Source organism: Sminthopsis crassicaudata, chromosome 3 (genome assembly GCF_048593235.1).
Source record: "Sminthopsis crassicaudata isolate SCR6 chromosome 3, ASM4859323v1, whole genome shotgun sequence".
In the NCBI taxonomy this organism is placed as follows: domain Eukaryota; kingdom Metazoa; phylum Chordata; class Mammalia; order Dasyuromorphia; family Dasyuridae; genus Sminthopsis; species Sminthopsis crassicaudata.
In genome coordinates, this window is record NC_133619.1 from 178368747 (window position 1) to 178386872 (window position 18126).

The following is an 18126-nucleotide window of genomic DNA, read 5'->3' on the forward strand; positions in this document are numbered from 1 at the left end:
CTGTTTTATTTCTTTCATTCAGCAAATATTTATTTAGCATGTACTGGATGCTACCCACTGTGAGAAATATCAAGTTTGAATAAGACATTAGAGCTTTGAGTCTAGTAGGGAGAAAAGACACCAAAAAGATTATAAGGATGTGAAATATTGCATCATGAGCATAATAAAGGGGGTAAAAATAAGATACTAAATGAAGTAAAACCAGGAAGATGGAGAGATGGAGGGAAGCATTATGAAAAGGAGTATTATTTGATTTAGACTTTCAGAGATGGGTAGGAATTCAATGGCCTATGAAAAGAAAAGAAATTATGTTACAGTTATAAGGAACAGTGTAAGAATGGATGCAAAGATGGAAGGATCAGAGAGTGTGTCTTAAGATAAAAGTTGGGGATAGTAAGTATGGTGAGTAATCTTGTTTGGCTAGAACATAGAATATGTGAAGGTAACCTCATACTAAAAAAGTACTGCAGTTCCAGATTGTGTAAAGTTTTAGAAGCCAGATGCAAAGAAACAATAGGAAGTTATTGAAGATTTTTGAGCAGAGGAATTACTTGGCTAGATTTAGAAATAAGAAATATTAGAAAGCAGATGAGATAGAGATAGGAAAAACCTGTTAAGAGTAATAGGGGCAAATATTAAAGTGCTGTTAGTAAAAATCGAAGTGGACAATTGGGATATAGAGATGGAATCAATGGTCTTTGGTAACTGATGCAATGTGAGACATTTTCAGGTCCTATTTTCATATAGAGAACTTTTCTCACAACAAGTCTTTAAATAGAATATTACAATTTTTCTCTGGGTGAGCTGAGCAGCATAGCTGTTTATTCTGAGTTCCCTAAGATACATACCAAAAGGGACACAGTATAAGGTGTCCTTATCATGCCTAATGATTTTTATTTCTTACAAAGATTCACTACAGGCTCTGAATCTGGGTTTACTTTCTATAACTGAGGGAAACTATGTCTTAATGTATTAAGCATATAGCCCTAGCACCAACAGCCTTAAGGTTTGCAAAGCACTAAAAATATGGTATCTCATTTGATCTTCAAAACAAGCCTGTGAGATAGGTATTATTATTATTATTATCACCTCTACTTTACAGATGAGGAAACTGAGGCTGAGAATAATTTAGCTTAGTAATCATACAGATTAAAAGTACCTAAAGGGGAATTTGAACTTGGGTCTTCTTGTCTTTAAATTCAACATAGCATCCACCACTCTGCCCAGTTGCCTTTCAGGTAATCATAATCATGGTTTAGGGCAATCAGATAATTCTCCTCTTATCCTAAGTCTTGTGTTGAAACACCTACATTTAGTACATTCCAGTATAGTAAAACCAATTTATATATTGCAATTGAACCAAATGGCACATTCATTTATAGGTGTCAGGGTCAAATAAAGAAAGGAGTGCCTGTTTCCTATCTTTCAGAAAATAACCAGTGATTTGGAATTTTGGAGGGCTAAAATCAACCCCATCATTCTTTCTCTCATTTGAAGATTAGCAATGGTGAAAAAAATAAAAATTTGGGTGATATACTCTAAAGTAAACATGTTCATTACTGTTCTTATTTGAAATTATTTGCAATTTTTTTTCGAGTTAGTTTTGCATTTTACATCTGACCTCTGAGGTCAGGGAATCACATCTTATGGTATGCTGTGGGGGAATTTACAAGGCCATCTAAGCAAAGTTATATTTTAGGAACTGAAGAACCAGAGAAGTGAAATTTTGACTCTGAGACAAAAATATTGATAAGCAACATGGACCTTTGGAAAGAGAACTAACTTCAGGATAACTTAGGTCTCTAACATAGTCTCACATCTAGACTGTATGTCCCTAGGCAAATTCCCTAACATCCTGGTAACTGTAAAGCCTAAATAAAAAAAAAAAAGGGCTTTTTTAAGCCTTTAAGTTGTAAAGAAGTGACTGATAGAATTTTCCATATTTTGGAGTTTATTAGATGAGTGAAATCATATGTCTAGTATTAATCTCATAAAAATTAGTATAACAAAACCAAGTCTCCAATCCTTATCTTTTGACTCCATTTATTTCCATTATGTTCCACTGCATCTCTACAGTCTATTCTCTAGTCAGAACTTGGAAGGGAAAAAATTGAGTGGATCATGGAGGGACAAAACCATGTTGAATTTTATCTCACTTTGGTACATTGGCCTTAGAGCCTATAAATAGATTTTAATACTAACTCTGTCAGTGATTAATAGTATAAATATGAGCAAATTCAGTTTAATTTGTAGGGTTTTTGTTTTGTTTTCTATAAAATGGGAATAATCATACATAGAGGGTTTTTTTTTTTTTTTGAGGAAAGTGCTTTGTGATTTCTAAAGTACTGTACAAGTAGACTATTATTACTTTTGTTGTTCTCTCATTTCAATTATTTCTGACTCTGTAACTGTGCTTGGGGTTTTGTGGGCAAAGATGCTGGAGTAGTTTGCCATTTCATTCTCCACCTCATTTTACAGATAAGGAAACTGTGGCAATCAAGATTAAATGGCTTGCCCAGAGTCACAGTATTAGTAAGTGTGAGAAACCAGATTTGAACTCAGCACTTCAAGCCTAGCACTCTACCCACTGTACCATTTAGCTTCCAATGCTCTTATTACTATTTCTCATGATTGAATTATATAACATTTTACTTAAATCATTCTTTTGAAATTCTGTTATGTATGTTATATATTTAAGAATTTTCTTGTTTCTTCTAGTTTCCTTCAAATAAATCTTTCTAAAAATTTTCTATATTAGTCCCCTCCTTTCCAATTCCCTTTCATATACGTATATAACATAATTGCCTATTAGAAGCTTAATTAAATTTATAGATACAGTGAGGTCTTTGTTTCTGTTAGTCAACATCTGTTCATCTGTATTAGATGCTAGAATTGCTTTCTCTTCCTCACCCAAACACTGATAGAATTTAATAATAGCCATAAAACTCAGTATTTATGAAGTCCTTTCTTCCAAAGAACTCAGTCCCTTGGACTATATAGTCGAAATCAATTTTATAACCTCCCTCCAGGAAGTAGGTAGGGATGAGGGAATCAGATTTGATGTTCTCTATTTGAAAGCTAAGGTTGGAGGCTGGGTAATTGAGAAACAGAAGTTCCCCAAGGTCATGATCATATAATATATTGATGGCAGAACTAATACCAGCATCTGCCAGTCCAGTCTAGAGAGAAGCTTCTAATATACTGAAACCATACTAAGGGAATCTTAAAAAAAAAAAAAAAAAAAAAAAAAAAGGCTTAAAGTCCCACTATCTTCTAAGATAAAACCCTTTTATAAATGAAGTTCTTTATTGGTTACCCTTTAGCTCCCTCTTGTGTTTTTTACTCTAGGGATAAAACCCAAATTTTTTAATTTTTATTTTTTATTTTTTCCCTTCCAAACAGAGTCACACATTGTAATTGTTCTTGAAAGGAAAATGGTGTAGTTGTTACAAACATAATTAACTTAAAGAGTAAGTTATTTTTAAAGCAAACAGGAATGTTTTGGCAACATGGAAATTTTTTCCTGGTGTCATAAGATGTTATTTTCCTCCATAACATATAAACAGTAATCATTTCTTAGTACCTTACCTAGTCCCTCCATGATCCACTCAATTTTCTCCCTTCCAAGTTCTGACTAGAGAATAGACTGTAGAGATGCAGTGGAACATAATGGAAATAAATGGAGGGAATTATAAAGGAGTGAAGCACATTATTGCTCAGTCTTAAAGTTTTAGCTGGAAAATGATATTTAAGTTTTTTTATTTAATTTTTAAAAATAAAATTTAAATTGCCATCTGTGAGACAGGTACAAGAGAATTTTCACAATTAGGGAATGGTTTGATATCAAAAGATAAAGGCATGTAAATCAACTTATTGTGGAAAAATTGGGAGAAAGTAGAAATAACCATGGAAATAGGAAAGAGAGAGTCAGACCTTTTCTTTTGGCTTTGCATCCTGCTAGCTGGTTTATCTTGAATAAATCCCTTACCTTTCTGAATTTCTGATCTTTTCTCTGTCATTTGGAAATAACTACACATATCCTACTTTCCTTCCCAGGGAAATTATGAATTTTAAAGGTTAATAAATAAATTGAGATTTTTTTTGTGAAGTACAAAGTGCTTTAAAATATCAGTTGCAGAAAACATAGATCATGAGAGCAAGTTCCATAGCAGCAGAGCTCTCTACATTGAAGAAATCGCAGGTCCTGTAAAAAAGAAATGCTAGGTTCATTCAGTTTTTGATGGGCTGATGGTGTAGCCTATAGTCCAAAAAGGAGAGAAATAGTGTGGTACAGTAGAATGAGTCCCGAATTTTAAGTCTAAAGATCTGAAGTTTCAAATCCTAGTACCATCTCTTATTGTTTAGATAACCCTGAGGGAATCACTTAATATCTCAACCCCAGTTTCCTCAACTGCAAGGGTTGGTTAAACTACTTGGCCTCCAAAGTCCCTTTCAGCTTAAAATTTATGATTCTGTGTTTTTACACACAATGTATAGCAGAAAATGAAATCTAGTTTTGCATGAATTATTAACTGGCATGTGAGATTTCTTTCTAACTTTTCTCTAAACTTCTATTGCCTAGCTCCTCCTAGTTCCTTTTCCTCTAATTTCTCTAATTCTCCTCATTACTTTGGAATTACTTATTTTATTGTTTTCTCAATGCAGGTAGGCTAAATCAAGCAGATCTTTGGAATAGCTGGAAATTTCAATACCTTCTGGCTAAAACTTATGATGACTCTTGCCATCTATGTTTTAATACTAGACCCATACTTTGAATTCTTACCTATCCTTTAAAGCTCAATTCAAATATTGCTTTTTGCAAAAAGCTACCTTTAATCTTTTAGTGACTTTTCACTCATAGAACATTTTGCTTTTTACCTCTTGAATGTGGTCATTTTTATTTTTTCTTTTTTCTAATTTAATTTTTTATTAATTTTTATAATTATAGCATTTTTGACAGTACATATGCATAGGTAATTTTTTTTTACAACATTATCCTTTGTACTCCCTTCTGTTCAGAATTTTTCCCCTCCTTCCCTCCACCTCCTCCCCTAGATGGCAGGCATTCCCATACATATTAAATGTCTTATAGTATATCCTAGGTACAATATATGTGCAGAACCGAATTTTGTTGTTGTTGTTGTTGCAAAGGAAGAATTGTATTCGGAAGGTAAACATAATCTGGGAAGAAAAACAAACAAACAAAAAATGCTCACAGTTTACACTCATTTCCCAATATTCATTTTCTGGATGTAGCTGATTCTGTCCATCATTGATCAATTGGAATTAGATTAGTTCTTCTCTATGTTGAAGATATCCATTTCCATCAGAATACACTCCTCATACAGTATCATTGTTGAAGTGTATAATGATCTCCTAGTTCTGCTTATTTCACTCAGCATCAGTTGATATAAGTCTCTCCAAGCCTCTCTGTATTCATCCTGCTGATCATTTCTTACAGAACAATAATATTCCATAACATTCATATACCATAACTTATCCAACCATTCTCCAATTGATGGACATCCATTCATTTTCCAGTTTCTAGCCACTACGAAAAGGGCTGCCACAAACATTTTGGCACATACAGGTCCCTTTCCCTTCTTTAGTATTTCCTTGGGATATAAGTCCAGTAGTAGCACTGCTGGGTCAAAGGGTATGCACATTTTGATAACTTTTTGGACATAATTCCAGATTGCTCTCCAGAATAGTTGGATTCTTTCACAACTCCACCAACAATGCATCAGTGTCCCAGTTTTCCCACAGCCCCTCCAACATTCATCGTTATCTGTTCCTGTCATCTTAGCCAATGTGACAGGTGTGTAGTGGTATCTCAGAGTTGTCTTAATTTACATTTCTCTGATCAATAGTGATTTGGAACACTCATATGAGTGGAAATAGTTTTAATTTCATTATCTGAAAATTGTCTGTTTATATCCTTTGACCATTAATCAATTGGAGAATGACTTGATTTCTTATAAATTAAAGTCAATTCTCTATATATTTTGGAGATATTATCAGAACCTTTAACTGTAAAAATGTTTTCCCAATTTGTTACTTTCCTTCTAATCTTGTTTGCATTAGTTTTGTTTGTGGAGAAACTTTTTAATTTGGTGTAATCCAAATTTTCTATTTTGTGATCAATAATAGTCTCTAGTTCTCCTTTGGACACAAATTCCTTCCTCCTCCACAAGTCTGAGAGGTAAACTATCCTATGTTTCTCTAATTTATTTATGATTACATTCTTTATGCCTAAATCTTGGACCCATTTTGATTTTATCTTAGTATGTGGTGTTAAATGTGGGTCCATGCCTAGTTTCTGCCATACTAATTTCCAGTTTTCCCAGCAGTTTTTGTCAAATAATGAATTCTTATCCCAAAAGTTGGGATCTTTTGGTTTGTCAAACACTAGATTGCTATTTTTATTCACTATCTTGCACTGTGAACCTAACCTATGCCACTGATCAACTACTCTATTTCTTAGCCAATACCAAATGGTTTTGGTGACTGTTGCTTTATAATACAGTTCTAGATCAGGTACAGCTAGAACACCTTCATTTAATTTTTTTTTTCATTACTTCCCTTGAAATTCTCGACCTTTTGTTGTTCCATATGAATTATATTGTTAATTTTTTCTAGGTCATTAAAATAGTTTCTAAATAAATAGATTAGTTTAGGGAGTATTGTCATCTTAATTATATTCGCTCAGCTTTCTAATTTAATTTTAATGTTTAAAATTTTAGTCTGAAAAGCATTTTCCTTCTTCCAATTTGCCATGCAAAAAACTAAGAAAACTCTAAAACAAACATTCATAGTCCAACAAAATAATTTCTCACATTTGTCATCTCCAAAAAATATCTCTCATCAAATGCACATACAGATTATGTAGTATATCATCATTAATTGTGTTTCTGCTTTAATTCCCAGAAAATTTCACATCTTTCCCAATATTTAGCATATGACAGTCATTTAAATACTTGTTGCAATGAACTTACATAGAATCACAATGTAAACTTGGAATGATCAAGAACATTTTGTACAAACCCTCATTTAGGAAACTGAGGCTCAGAGATGGATTTTTTTTTTTTTTTGAGTGTGTGAATTGTCCACATATTCACACAGATGGTAAGTAGCAAATCCAGGTTCTTGGATGTGGAACTGGGGCTTAAAGGGAGTCTTGAGAAATTACTGCTTTGAAAAAAAAAAAAAAAAAAAGATTTGATCCCTAAGTACAGTGCACTTCGCCCATCAATTCAAGTAGTCATGTGCCAGGACTGAAATATTGCCTTTTCCAAAAAATGGATTTTACATCCTTCCCTTCTTCCCATTAATGTTTACTATTTACTCTTATAGCATCTGCCTTCAAATTTGTTTGGATAGCATCTTTCTTCAAGCTCCTATTGGGAAGAAAGCTTTCAATATTTATTGTTGTTCTGTTGTTTCAGTCATGTCCAACTCTTTGTGGCCTCATTTGGGGTTTTCTTAGCAAAAATAGTAAAGGTTTTGCTATTTCCTGCTCTAGTAATTGACATAACTATAAAGCACTAAGGTAATACTTTCAGATTTCTCTGAAATCTGAAATTTACCCCTCCTAATCAGAATTTTCCCCCTTTCTTCTTCATCTTCATCTGATTCCAATTCCAAACAGCTATAAGTAATTAAAAAATAAATCCCTACCCAAAAGAGCCTGTTATTTCTGATTACCTACTGGTTCTATCACTAACTGGTCATGTGACTTTGACCCTCTGAGCTTTCTGAATTTGTGGAAATAAGGTAGATAATCATAGAGTCATGCCCAGAGTGACCTTAGAGATAATTTTGACTTAATGTTCCACTGTAGTGAAGATTCTGTGATTTTATATGGCAGCAAAATAACTGATCAATTGAATAAATTTGATGGAGAAATCCATCAAAAATACTGGTTATAAAATACTGGTTTATTTAATTTAGATTAAATGATTGGATGGTCTACTAAAACTTTTATTTTAAATATTGCTTTCTTAGACAAAGCTAAATTCTCTAATATTTCTCTGATAAGAAATGCAGAAAGCTTAAGGTTTTGTTTGGTTGGTTTTGGAAAAATAAAAATAATTTCCTTAGAAATTTATTGCTAAATCAGTTGGTTACAACTCAAGTAAGGTCATTAGAATTATTTGGAATTAAGTACAAAAATTGAGAAAAAATGCCCTTCATGATGGGAAGTTTCCCAGGCTAACATCAACTATTTTAATCTATAACACAGTTGAACTATAGAGTCTAATCATTCTTATCGCTAGCCATCCATTGGGAAAATATCATCCATTCAATGCAGCAGAATTCAACAAACATTTATTAAGCATCTACTATGCCAGACAGTAGTCTAGAATAAGGAAGGATAGAAGGAAGGAAGAAAGGAAGAATAGAGGAAAAAAGAAAAAGAGAGAAAGAAAAAAAGAAATTGCCCCCTGCCATTAAGAAGCTTAAAAATCTAATGTAGGAAGACAACATACAAAAAAACTTGGAATGTAATGATGGGAGGCACTTTACACCAACAAGTACCCAGGAAAGTGGAATCATGTTCTATGGAGTTCAAACTAAACAGAGCTGTAGATGGAAAATGGAGAGTTAGCTAGAAAGGCCAGATACCTACCCTCTATAAAGGACAAACTTGGGAAGAGTTTAGTACTTCACTCTCCATCTCTCTAATTAGAAGATGAGGGATGACTGAGGGAAGATCCTGGGTATCCAAAATTGAGATAAAAGTATGGTGATGAGATTTCCTGAGATCATTTTTATTCTGAGAAGGGAAATTTTTGTGTAGTTCAAACCAAGTGACACATAGAAGAATTCCCTCTAAAACTTGAGAGAAATGAATGAGAGGGTTTAAAAATATTGATATAAACTAGAAGGCTGCTTAGAGATTATATAGTGCAATCTACCCATTCTCTGAGTCCCAGAGAGGTTAGAGATTTGTGACATAGTTACGTAGCTAGTAAGGATAAAAGACAAAATTAAATCTACATAATTAAGAGTCTAAAGCCAATTTTCTCTCAATTGCATCATATGTCAATAGCATTGACAACTTCAGAGATTAGGGTGGTTGGAGTAGATATGAGTTAGAACTCCAATAGGTAATATTTGAATGTCTGGGACTGACAGTAAATGGTCTCTGATAGCAGTAGCCATATATACAGATCTAACTAGGAGAGAGAAAGTATATGCTGTGCTCTTAAATTTCATCAAATTTAAGTCATGTTAGACCTGGTCAGAAAGTTCTAGAACAAGGGGCCTTTTGCTATGAAATGTTCTATTCTTATTTCTTTGCTATTCAAATTTAGATACTAGCCCTGGACTGGGAATTGAGAAGCTACCATGGATTCAGAAATGCTCCCCATTTGTAAGCTACTTAAGAAAAGCATTTTCTAGCTGCCCTTATTTTAAGTACCACTTACACTTTCCATGTCACTCATCCTCTCTCCACCTCTCTATTGAGAGATGAGAGGCCTGTTTCAATGTGATAGATAATTTTCTTAAAGGAAAAAAAATCCCTTATTAAAAGATTTCAAGTCCTCTTTACTCCAATCTATACATTTCTACTTGTCTATGTCCATAGGTGATTTAAATATGTGAAACAGTTTGAAACAGGAGAGGCAAACTGGCTACAGTACTAAAATATTCTGACTTCAAATTGCTTCCTATCTCTGGACCTCAGTTTTGTAATCTGTTAAAATGAGGACATTGGACTAATTCGTTTCCAGGTTCTCTTCTTTGATTCTGTTTCCATGAAAAAGCATACTATTTTAGGCACATCAGTACCTAGCACTGTATCTTGAATATATTCAAGGCTTTAACAAATGATAATGTTTGTTTATTTGCTTTTCATATCATTCGATTAGTGGGAAAACAAAATAAATTTAAAGAAATAAAGTGAAAGGGGTCATAAATTGGATAGCAGAGCAAGCCACTTAAGCCAGAGTAGGTAAATGTTGGATATTTTTAGAATAAAACCATAATAGTGGACTTTTTCATCTTCCCTAAAGTTAGACAAGAAGCTGCAAATTTGCCTTTTTAGTGAAAGCTGCTGTTGCAATATCTTTTTCATTTTCTTCTGGCAGAATTGTCAATTTCAGTATTACACTAAAATCAGGTTTAGTTCGAGTTTCAATTGCAATTTCAAAAGCACTAAATTATGGAAAGGGTGAATTGAAAAGTTTAATTTCTCAATAAACCAAAATACTTGATATACCAAGAGGTATAGTGGTGGAGAGACAATTTTAGAGATGAAAAATTAGGAATTTAGGTCCTACCTCTAACAATATGTTAAGACATTAGGCAAACAATTGATCTCACTGACTATTTTTTTTTTGTGAACCATAAGGTCAAAATTATTTTCATAATAATGCTGATTGTTTTTTTCTATTAAAATATCACTCTTTTCTACTATGTACAAAGCTGTTTTCTTCATATACTCCAACCAAAACAACATATTGCAACAGACTGAATAAAGAAGCAAATTTGAGAACCCACCTGTCTTTGAAGCCAGACAGTAAAGAGATTTGCAAAAATATGTAAAAAAATGCTACTCTTCTCCCTGTTTTGAAAACATTCTTTCATTAAAGTATATAATTTATTAAAATAGCTTAATGCGCAATGGGTGTTATTTTCAATGAACTCATAATCTTTTTAAATTGAATCCATTTTAATTTACAAGCAAAAAGGATCCAAGTAACAAAACCACTTTGATATATCAAAATTAAAGATATGAAATTAATGTCTCAAAATTAAGAATATGAAAGTATAACATATGTAATAGTACATTTAAAGCATTTGAAAATCATGGAAAGCTTTACATAGACCATGTGATTGAATGAGTAGCTATTGCCATGTTGATTTTTCTACCTGTAATAAGAAAAAAATTTTATCAGAAAATTCTTCCAAGTAATGTAATTCATAACAATTATGTGAAAAAAATGGATTTACTTTGTTCTCAGTAACTCTATTTCAGATTCAGAAAATTTGACATAATTTTTAAAAATTTAAATAAATGTTAATTGATATCTTTTGGTCATATATCATCAGTGTCTTCTCTTTCTTCTCCCAGAGAGCTTTCTCATAAAAAAAGGATCTTTTTTTAAGAAAAAAAGAAAAAGAGGAGAAAGAAAAATTAGTGAAACCAATCAATATGGGGAAAATAACTCGGAAAATATATGCATTGTTCCAAACTCACAGACCTCTCATCTCTTCAAAGGAATGGGGTGGGGATAACTTTCATGCCACTGCTAACAATTTCCCCAAGATTCTGTTAATGTACAGAGAGAGGAAAAAAAGCAATCTTATCACTTATGTGTCCTTAGATTCTCATGATGCAGTTTTGAGGTTTAATTCTGCTCCTACACATGGTTATGAAAGAGATGTTGGAAATAAAACAACCATGCGCATCATTAATTCCCAGGTAAGACTAATGGTCTGTGCATGCAAATGTATGTTGAATTGTGCAAATAAAATCCATGTTTGCTAATCTCAGTATTTCATAAATAAAATAAATTGTGGGGGGGTCAGTAAATGAGATAATTGGAGTCAGAAAAATAAATGACAGGCATAAATTCTACAATTTTAGAGTGGAAAGGCATTTGGGGTAATGACCATTTTCTAGGAAAGGGAGGGCTAGAGAAATTAGGTACCTTTGTCTAATATCCATATGTAGTCAGCAGCCACATACATGGCTACTACCTGCTAGTAGTAAGAGTAGGAGTTATGCCTCCTGATTCATTATTCAGAGATCTTTCAGTACACCATGCTAACAGCCTTCATGAACTAACTTTGGAGAAGACAGATTGGTACATGGAAGACCAGAACAGGAAAATTCCAGAAGAAAAGATAGTAATAGATATAAAGGGGAAAGTGGTAGAAAACACCATATTTTCATGGATAGGTATGAGAATACTATTGCAGTTGGTGAATTATATTTGCATAGGTCACCTAGAAAAACAAGAGGTAAAAGAAACCATGAAAACATAACATGAGGGAGGAAAATGCAAAAGCTAAAATGAATTGGAACATAGCACTAATATTGTAAAATTATGAGATAATTGTAGATGTAATAACCAGTTTTTCATTAATGTAAAGCAGTGTAGTATATACATTTTGTAGATGATGATTCAAATCCTGCCTATGATGCTTGTTACCTATGTGACCTCAAGCAAATCAAATAGTCTCCTGGGTCTTGATTTTCCTTTATTTGTAAAATAAGGAGACTGGATTAGATAGCCTTAGAGGTCTACTCTAACTTTAGAATTCTAAAATTTCAATAGAAGGTAAATACAGTATTTAGCATGTTCCTTTTATTTGAACAAGAAAAGAAAATACTTTGCCTACTGTATAAACTAAAAATTTTATACACACCTGTTTAGTGTAATGATTTCTTTACATTACCAATCTTTTAAGTTGTTTTCTATTTTATGAAATATCATAATGGTATCTGATATTTGGGATAATTTAAGTTTATATATACATTTGTAATTGAATCCATACTAAGTAGTATATATTCTGTTTGTAATTCATTTCATGAATCTGTAAGATAAATTTTGAATGAGAATAATTTATTTTTGAAACATATAAAATAATACTGAGTATTCTATGGAAAATAAAAATAATCATCTTGCATATTTCAAAAAAAGTTCTTCATCCAACTGATTTATAACAAAAGTATTCTTAGAACTATAGCAGGTATCATGCCTTCCAATCTGTATTAGAAAAATCAAGATGCAAAGTTGTTGAGTAATTTATCTTGAGGCAGTGATAAAGGTAAAAAGTTAAAAAGGTAAAGGTACACCGAGCTGAAGTTCCTACATAGCCAATCCAAGTAACTCCAAGTAAGAAGACTTTCCAGTTCTAGCTCTGCCACTAGTTACTAGTGTCAATTTTGATCAAATTGGCTAACTGCCCTATGCCTCTATTTCCTATGTAGAAAATTAGTTGGACAATGTGGGTAACCTCTAAGGCCTCTTCCATCTTGGAATATCTGAATTTATGGGAAATCCTAAGTTTTCTGAGAAGCTGTAGTGAGATAGACCTCAAATAACCTTGTCAAATGTCATTAAAGAAATGGCAGAAAAGATAGGAGTTTGTAAATTCAACTTGCTCATCAAAATTGGCTTGGTTCATTAGAAAGTAGCCCACAAGAAAGAAAAAACAGGTTTATTCATACTATTTTATCTACCTGGATTAAATCTCATAAGATTCTTATCCATTTTCATTTGAAGACATTAATATCTGAGAAGTTGTTTCTGCAGAGGCCATTTTATTGTATTTTGTGTTTCTAGATTCTGACCAACCCAAACCATCACTTCATTGAGAATTCATTATATAAGGATGTCATTTTAGTGGCTTGGGATCCTGCTCCTTACTCAGCAAATCTTCACTTGGTAAGACCAACCATGGTTTTTTCTCTTGGCCTAGCCAACAGTCTGATTTTTTAATCAAATTTTTTTCATTCACTGAGACAAGTATAGCCTCTTATTAATAGTGAACATGAACCTTTTTTTTTTTAGCTTGAGAAACAGAATTGTACTGATCATGTAACTACACTGATACAATATACATAATAATTATTAGTCTATTAGTTAAATGTTAATCTTTTTCCATTTCCACTATCCTCTCAACTGTAAAATGTCAGGGTGTTCTTTTAAGTAGTCCTAAACACCCTGGGACTTGGGTTAATTTAAGTAAGATTTTCTCATTTTTAAGGGTTTTTTATTCTACTGACCTAGATCTATCTATTTAAAGGACCTCTGAACAATGGAAATAATCAGCAAGGGAATGAAGATGCTCTTATCACTCAAATTTCATTATTGTCTCAATGTACCATTCATAATTGTCTATAATACTCCCAGACATTTTTTATGTTCTTTGATGGAAGGATAAAATGATCTGATTTTTGAGTTAGAAGATCTGGCATGTCTTAACTCTGCAGCAGTTCATGTAAACTTCTGAGCCTCAATTTTCGTAGCTTAGGCACAGTGCTTGTATGACCTGTGTCATTTAGCTGAGGATTAAATGATATGTATTAAGTAAAACTTTAAGTTGAAAAACATCGTATTTATGTAATGTTATCTATTAAGTCTCAGACTTAGAGGATCAAAATAATCAGTCAATAAGCAAGTATTTGTTAACTGTTTAAGACATTTTTCTAAGCACTGGGGAGACTAAAATGAAAGTGAGACAGTTCCTCTTTTCAAGAAACCTACATTTTAATGATTTAACAGTAAATAACGTAATATCTGTAAAGCCCAACTCGGTACTATATATATATATATATATATATATATATATATATATATATATATATATATATATATATATATGTCACGGTGATTCTGAGTATTTTATTATTACCTTAAAGAATAGTATCAATAATAATATACTAACTATGAAAACACAAGTAAGCTATTTTTGTGTGTTATCAAGATAGATGATAATGTGATTTTGTAAAGAGAAGAAGATGACAAATATTAGAGATGTTTTATTAGGGATATTACATTAGGGTTGTATCTTTTTTTCTATATTGTCTCAACTTTTTGATTTTAAAAAACAAAGTGTTCACTCTCCTTCTATAACATTGTTCCTTCATCTTTTCTTTGGATATTATAAACAGCACCTAATTCCAACAGTTTGATACTGTGGAATAATCCAATATAGTCCCAAAGAGGCTGTAGGCAATTTGACAAATCCTTTGTTCAAATTCTGAAGCAAAGAATAAAAAAGTGAGGAAATGAGTTGGATGAGATTCCTTTCTGCTTTTCTATCTTCTACTCTTTAATATCTTAGAAATTTTCCCTCTCTGGTAAACTGAACAGGCTCCAGAAGACTGAATTAAGGACTTCTTGCTATTTTTTCTTCAGTATGTTTTCCTAGATTGCCCCAGGAACATGTACTAGATATTCTCTGCACAGCTGTTTATGAGATTGTTGCTACTTTTTCTACACTACTTATACATATAGAATACTAATCCTACTGCCTTTGATGTCCTTGATCTTTTTTTCCCCACAGTGGTATAAGAAGCCAGATTATAATCTCTTCACTCCTTATATTCAGCATCGTAGAAAGAACCCAAACCAACCCTTTTATATTCTTCATCCTAAATTTATTTGGCAACTCTGGGACATAATCCAAGAGAACACTAAAGAGAAGATTCAGCCAAATCCCCCATCTTCTGGCTTCATAGGTAGGTGTATGTGTATAAAGAGTGTCTGGGAAAAAAGGAAAGAATTAGGCTGAAAGTTTTACTGATGTCAGTACTCTTATGGATGAATGATGAAAACCAGTTATATGCTGTAGAGATTTAGACATTTATTAAATTCTGTCATGGTTTTTGGTAGTATCTTTGGTTGTTACTACTGTTATGTTAATCTACATTAAATAATATTAGCTTCACAGTCAGCCAAAATGTTTGTATATAAAACCATGTTAATGTGATTAAAAAAAAAAAAAAGAGTACCCATGGAATATTTCTTAGAATTTAGAGCTAAGCAGACTATAGAAGTCAATTGGTTCTACCCCATCATTTTACAGATTAAAAAATTGCAGAGAGGTGACGTGATCGAATAGGACTTTTTTTTCTTCTTCTTTTTTATTTAATAGTTTTTATTTACCAGATATATGCATGGGTAATTTTACAACATTGACAGTTGCCAAACCTTTTGTTTTAATTTTTCTCCTCCTCCCCCCCAGATGGCAGGATGACCAACACATGTTAAATATGTTAAAGTATAAGTAGAACAGGACTTTTAAACCTATTCCATTAAACCTTTTTATCAGTGACTTAGTTAAAAGTATGCTTTCACATTTGTAATTAACATGAACCTGGGATGTGTAGCTAAGACTTTGAATCATCCAGTCAGAATCCAAGAAAATATCAACCAGCCAGAGCAATGAATCAGATCTAATATGATGAAATTGAATAGCAATGAATATAAAGTCTTACATTTGGGCTAAAGAACAACTGTGCAATTTTAAAATTGGAGTAGGGAGAGATTTGGCTAAAGAAGTGACAGAAAATATCCAAGGATATCATTGAACTACAATTTCCATATGAATCAGTGGTTAAAAAAATATTTTAGGTTCCATTGAGAGTCAGAAAGTCCATGACCAATAAGCTGATAAAAACACTGTACTTGTCCCTTGGAAGACAACATCTAGAGTGCTGTATTCTGTTCTAGGGATCAGAATTTAGGAAGGACATTGACAAATTGGAAAGTATTCAGCAGAATAAGTGTTCTTAAGCTAGGGTCTATGAACTGGTATTTAATTTTTTTTTTTTTTAAATTGAGGGAAATTACCCCTCAAGAACATCTTTAAATAAGGATCTTTTCAGGTATGTTGTAAGAATAATTATTTTTCTTGTAAGGGCATGGGCACAATCCATTTCAGTTTAGTGAAATGTCATTCAATAAACATTTATTTAATACTTATGTGCAAAACACTGGCATGCAAAGACAAAAATTAATCCATCCTAATCCTTAGGCAGTTTACTGAGGAGACCCTGCAGATGCATAGATATTAGTTTGAGGGATGAGAAATTAACTAAAACTAAAGATCAGGAAAGGTGTTGTGTAAGGAGAACTGGTTTTAGTATGTCTTGGATTAACAGTGTGCAAAACTGCTAAATTGAGGTACAAGGCTTTGGAATACATAGTCTTTGATGTACAACTCAAGAAGAGTTAGGCTATGAGTCTGCTTAATATTACTCTAAGCACTATTCCCCCTTAGAAATGGAAGTCTTTGACACTCTTTTTCAGTTAATCATGTGAAATCCTAAGTTCTTCACTTTTTGTTTATTTGGAGAGAAAAGATACCATTCATAGAGGAGAGAACATATACTATAGTTTGCCAGGAAAGAATATACAGAATAGCATAATGCATAAGTAATAATATAGGATGTGACAGAAGTTTAATAAAGTCTTCTTTAGAAGGTAGCCTTTTTATCAATTTATATGGATAATATTGGATTAGAACAAAACACTTTAAAATGTAAAGGGAGACTGTCAGATGTCCTTGTTATATATTCACAGATTCAGTAACTTTTGGTGTAGAAAATAATTTCTCAGTATGTGAAGACTGAAAGAAAATATTCTGTAATTTCAAAAGTACCACTGCCATTGCTGTCTACAGTCCATTAACTCTAGAACCACCTAAAAAACATGCAGAGCAGTGTATTAAACACTTGAGGATACATATTAAAAATTAAATGAGGTACCTCCCTTCAAGTACTTTATGAAATAGTAGATGTCTCTTTCAGGAAAGAGATGAAAAAATAAAGCACCTAAAATCTCTGCTATTTCCTGGTCTCCACTGCTAGCAAGATTATGGTGAGAATTCACAAAATTATTAAAACCATAGAATTTAGAGATGGAATGTACTCTGAAGAACAATTACTTATACCTGGTTTATATGGAATGTGCCTACTTTTAATTATATTTAAATATATTATTGAATTATGATATAAATATTCAAGTAAGTTGCATTTAATAAAACTCTACCTTGACTACTCTTTGATCCCTATAGTTCAGCACATTCCTAAACATACAAAAAGAACTTTAAAAACCACTTATGGTTTTGGCTATTGTTCCTGTTTTGGCTAAATATGAGTGCATCTAATTTTATCTCCTACTAACTCAAGTCAGAGGCGGGGAAGGGGAGCAGAACCTCTGCTTAAAGAAATTATTTCAAATTTATCTTGCTGTTGTTTTAGCTTGTCAATTCATCTCTTGTCCTTATGTTTTCTTAAAATAATTGATATTAAATAGAAACATAATACAAAGAAAACAGAGGAAAAAAATCAAACTATTCCCCTTAGACAGTGACAGAAAGTTCATAGAATCTTATGTTTAGAATTGAGGGGGACCTTAGAGGTAATTTAATGCAACCTGCTGATTTTACAGATGAGATAACAGGTCCAACAAGTTGTTTGCCTAAGGTCATGTAGGTAGCAAGTTTATTTCTTGACACATTTTGAAAGGGTATTTAGAGTCCACTTAGCTTTAAAAATTATGATTAGAGGATCAAATCAACATATAACAACATCTATTTTCATATCCCCTTACCATTTCTCTTGATATCGTTTTTAAATTATTGCTAAATTTTGTTATA

General features: G+C 32.5%; 1 protein-coding gene across 6 annotated transcripts in view; it reads left to right on the forward strand.

Moving 5' to 3' along the window:
- The window catches only part of ST6GAL2 (ST6 beta-galactoside alpha-2,6-sialyltransferase 2), a 122168-nt gene that overhangs the window by 85027 nt on the left and 19015 nt on the right, over positions 1 to 18126 (forward strand). For all 6 annotated transcript variants that reach the window (XM_074299669.1, XM_074299670.1, XM_074299672.1 and 3 more), the window contains 3 exons: positions 11334 to 11431; positions 13302 to 13403; positions 15028 to 15202. In XM_074299669.1, coding sequence (XP_074155770.1) covers positions 11334 to 11431; positions 13302 to 13403; positions 15028 to 15202 — 375 coding nt within the window. The remainder of the gene's footprint in view (positions 1 to 11333; positions 11432 to 13301; positions 13404 to 15027; positions 15203 to 18126) is intronic.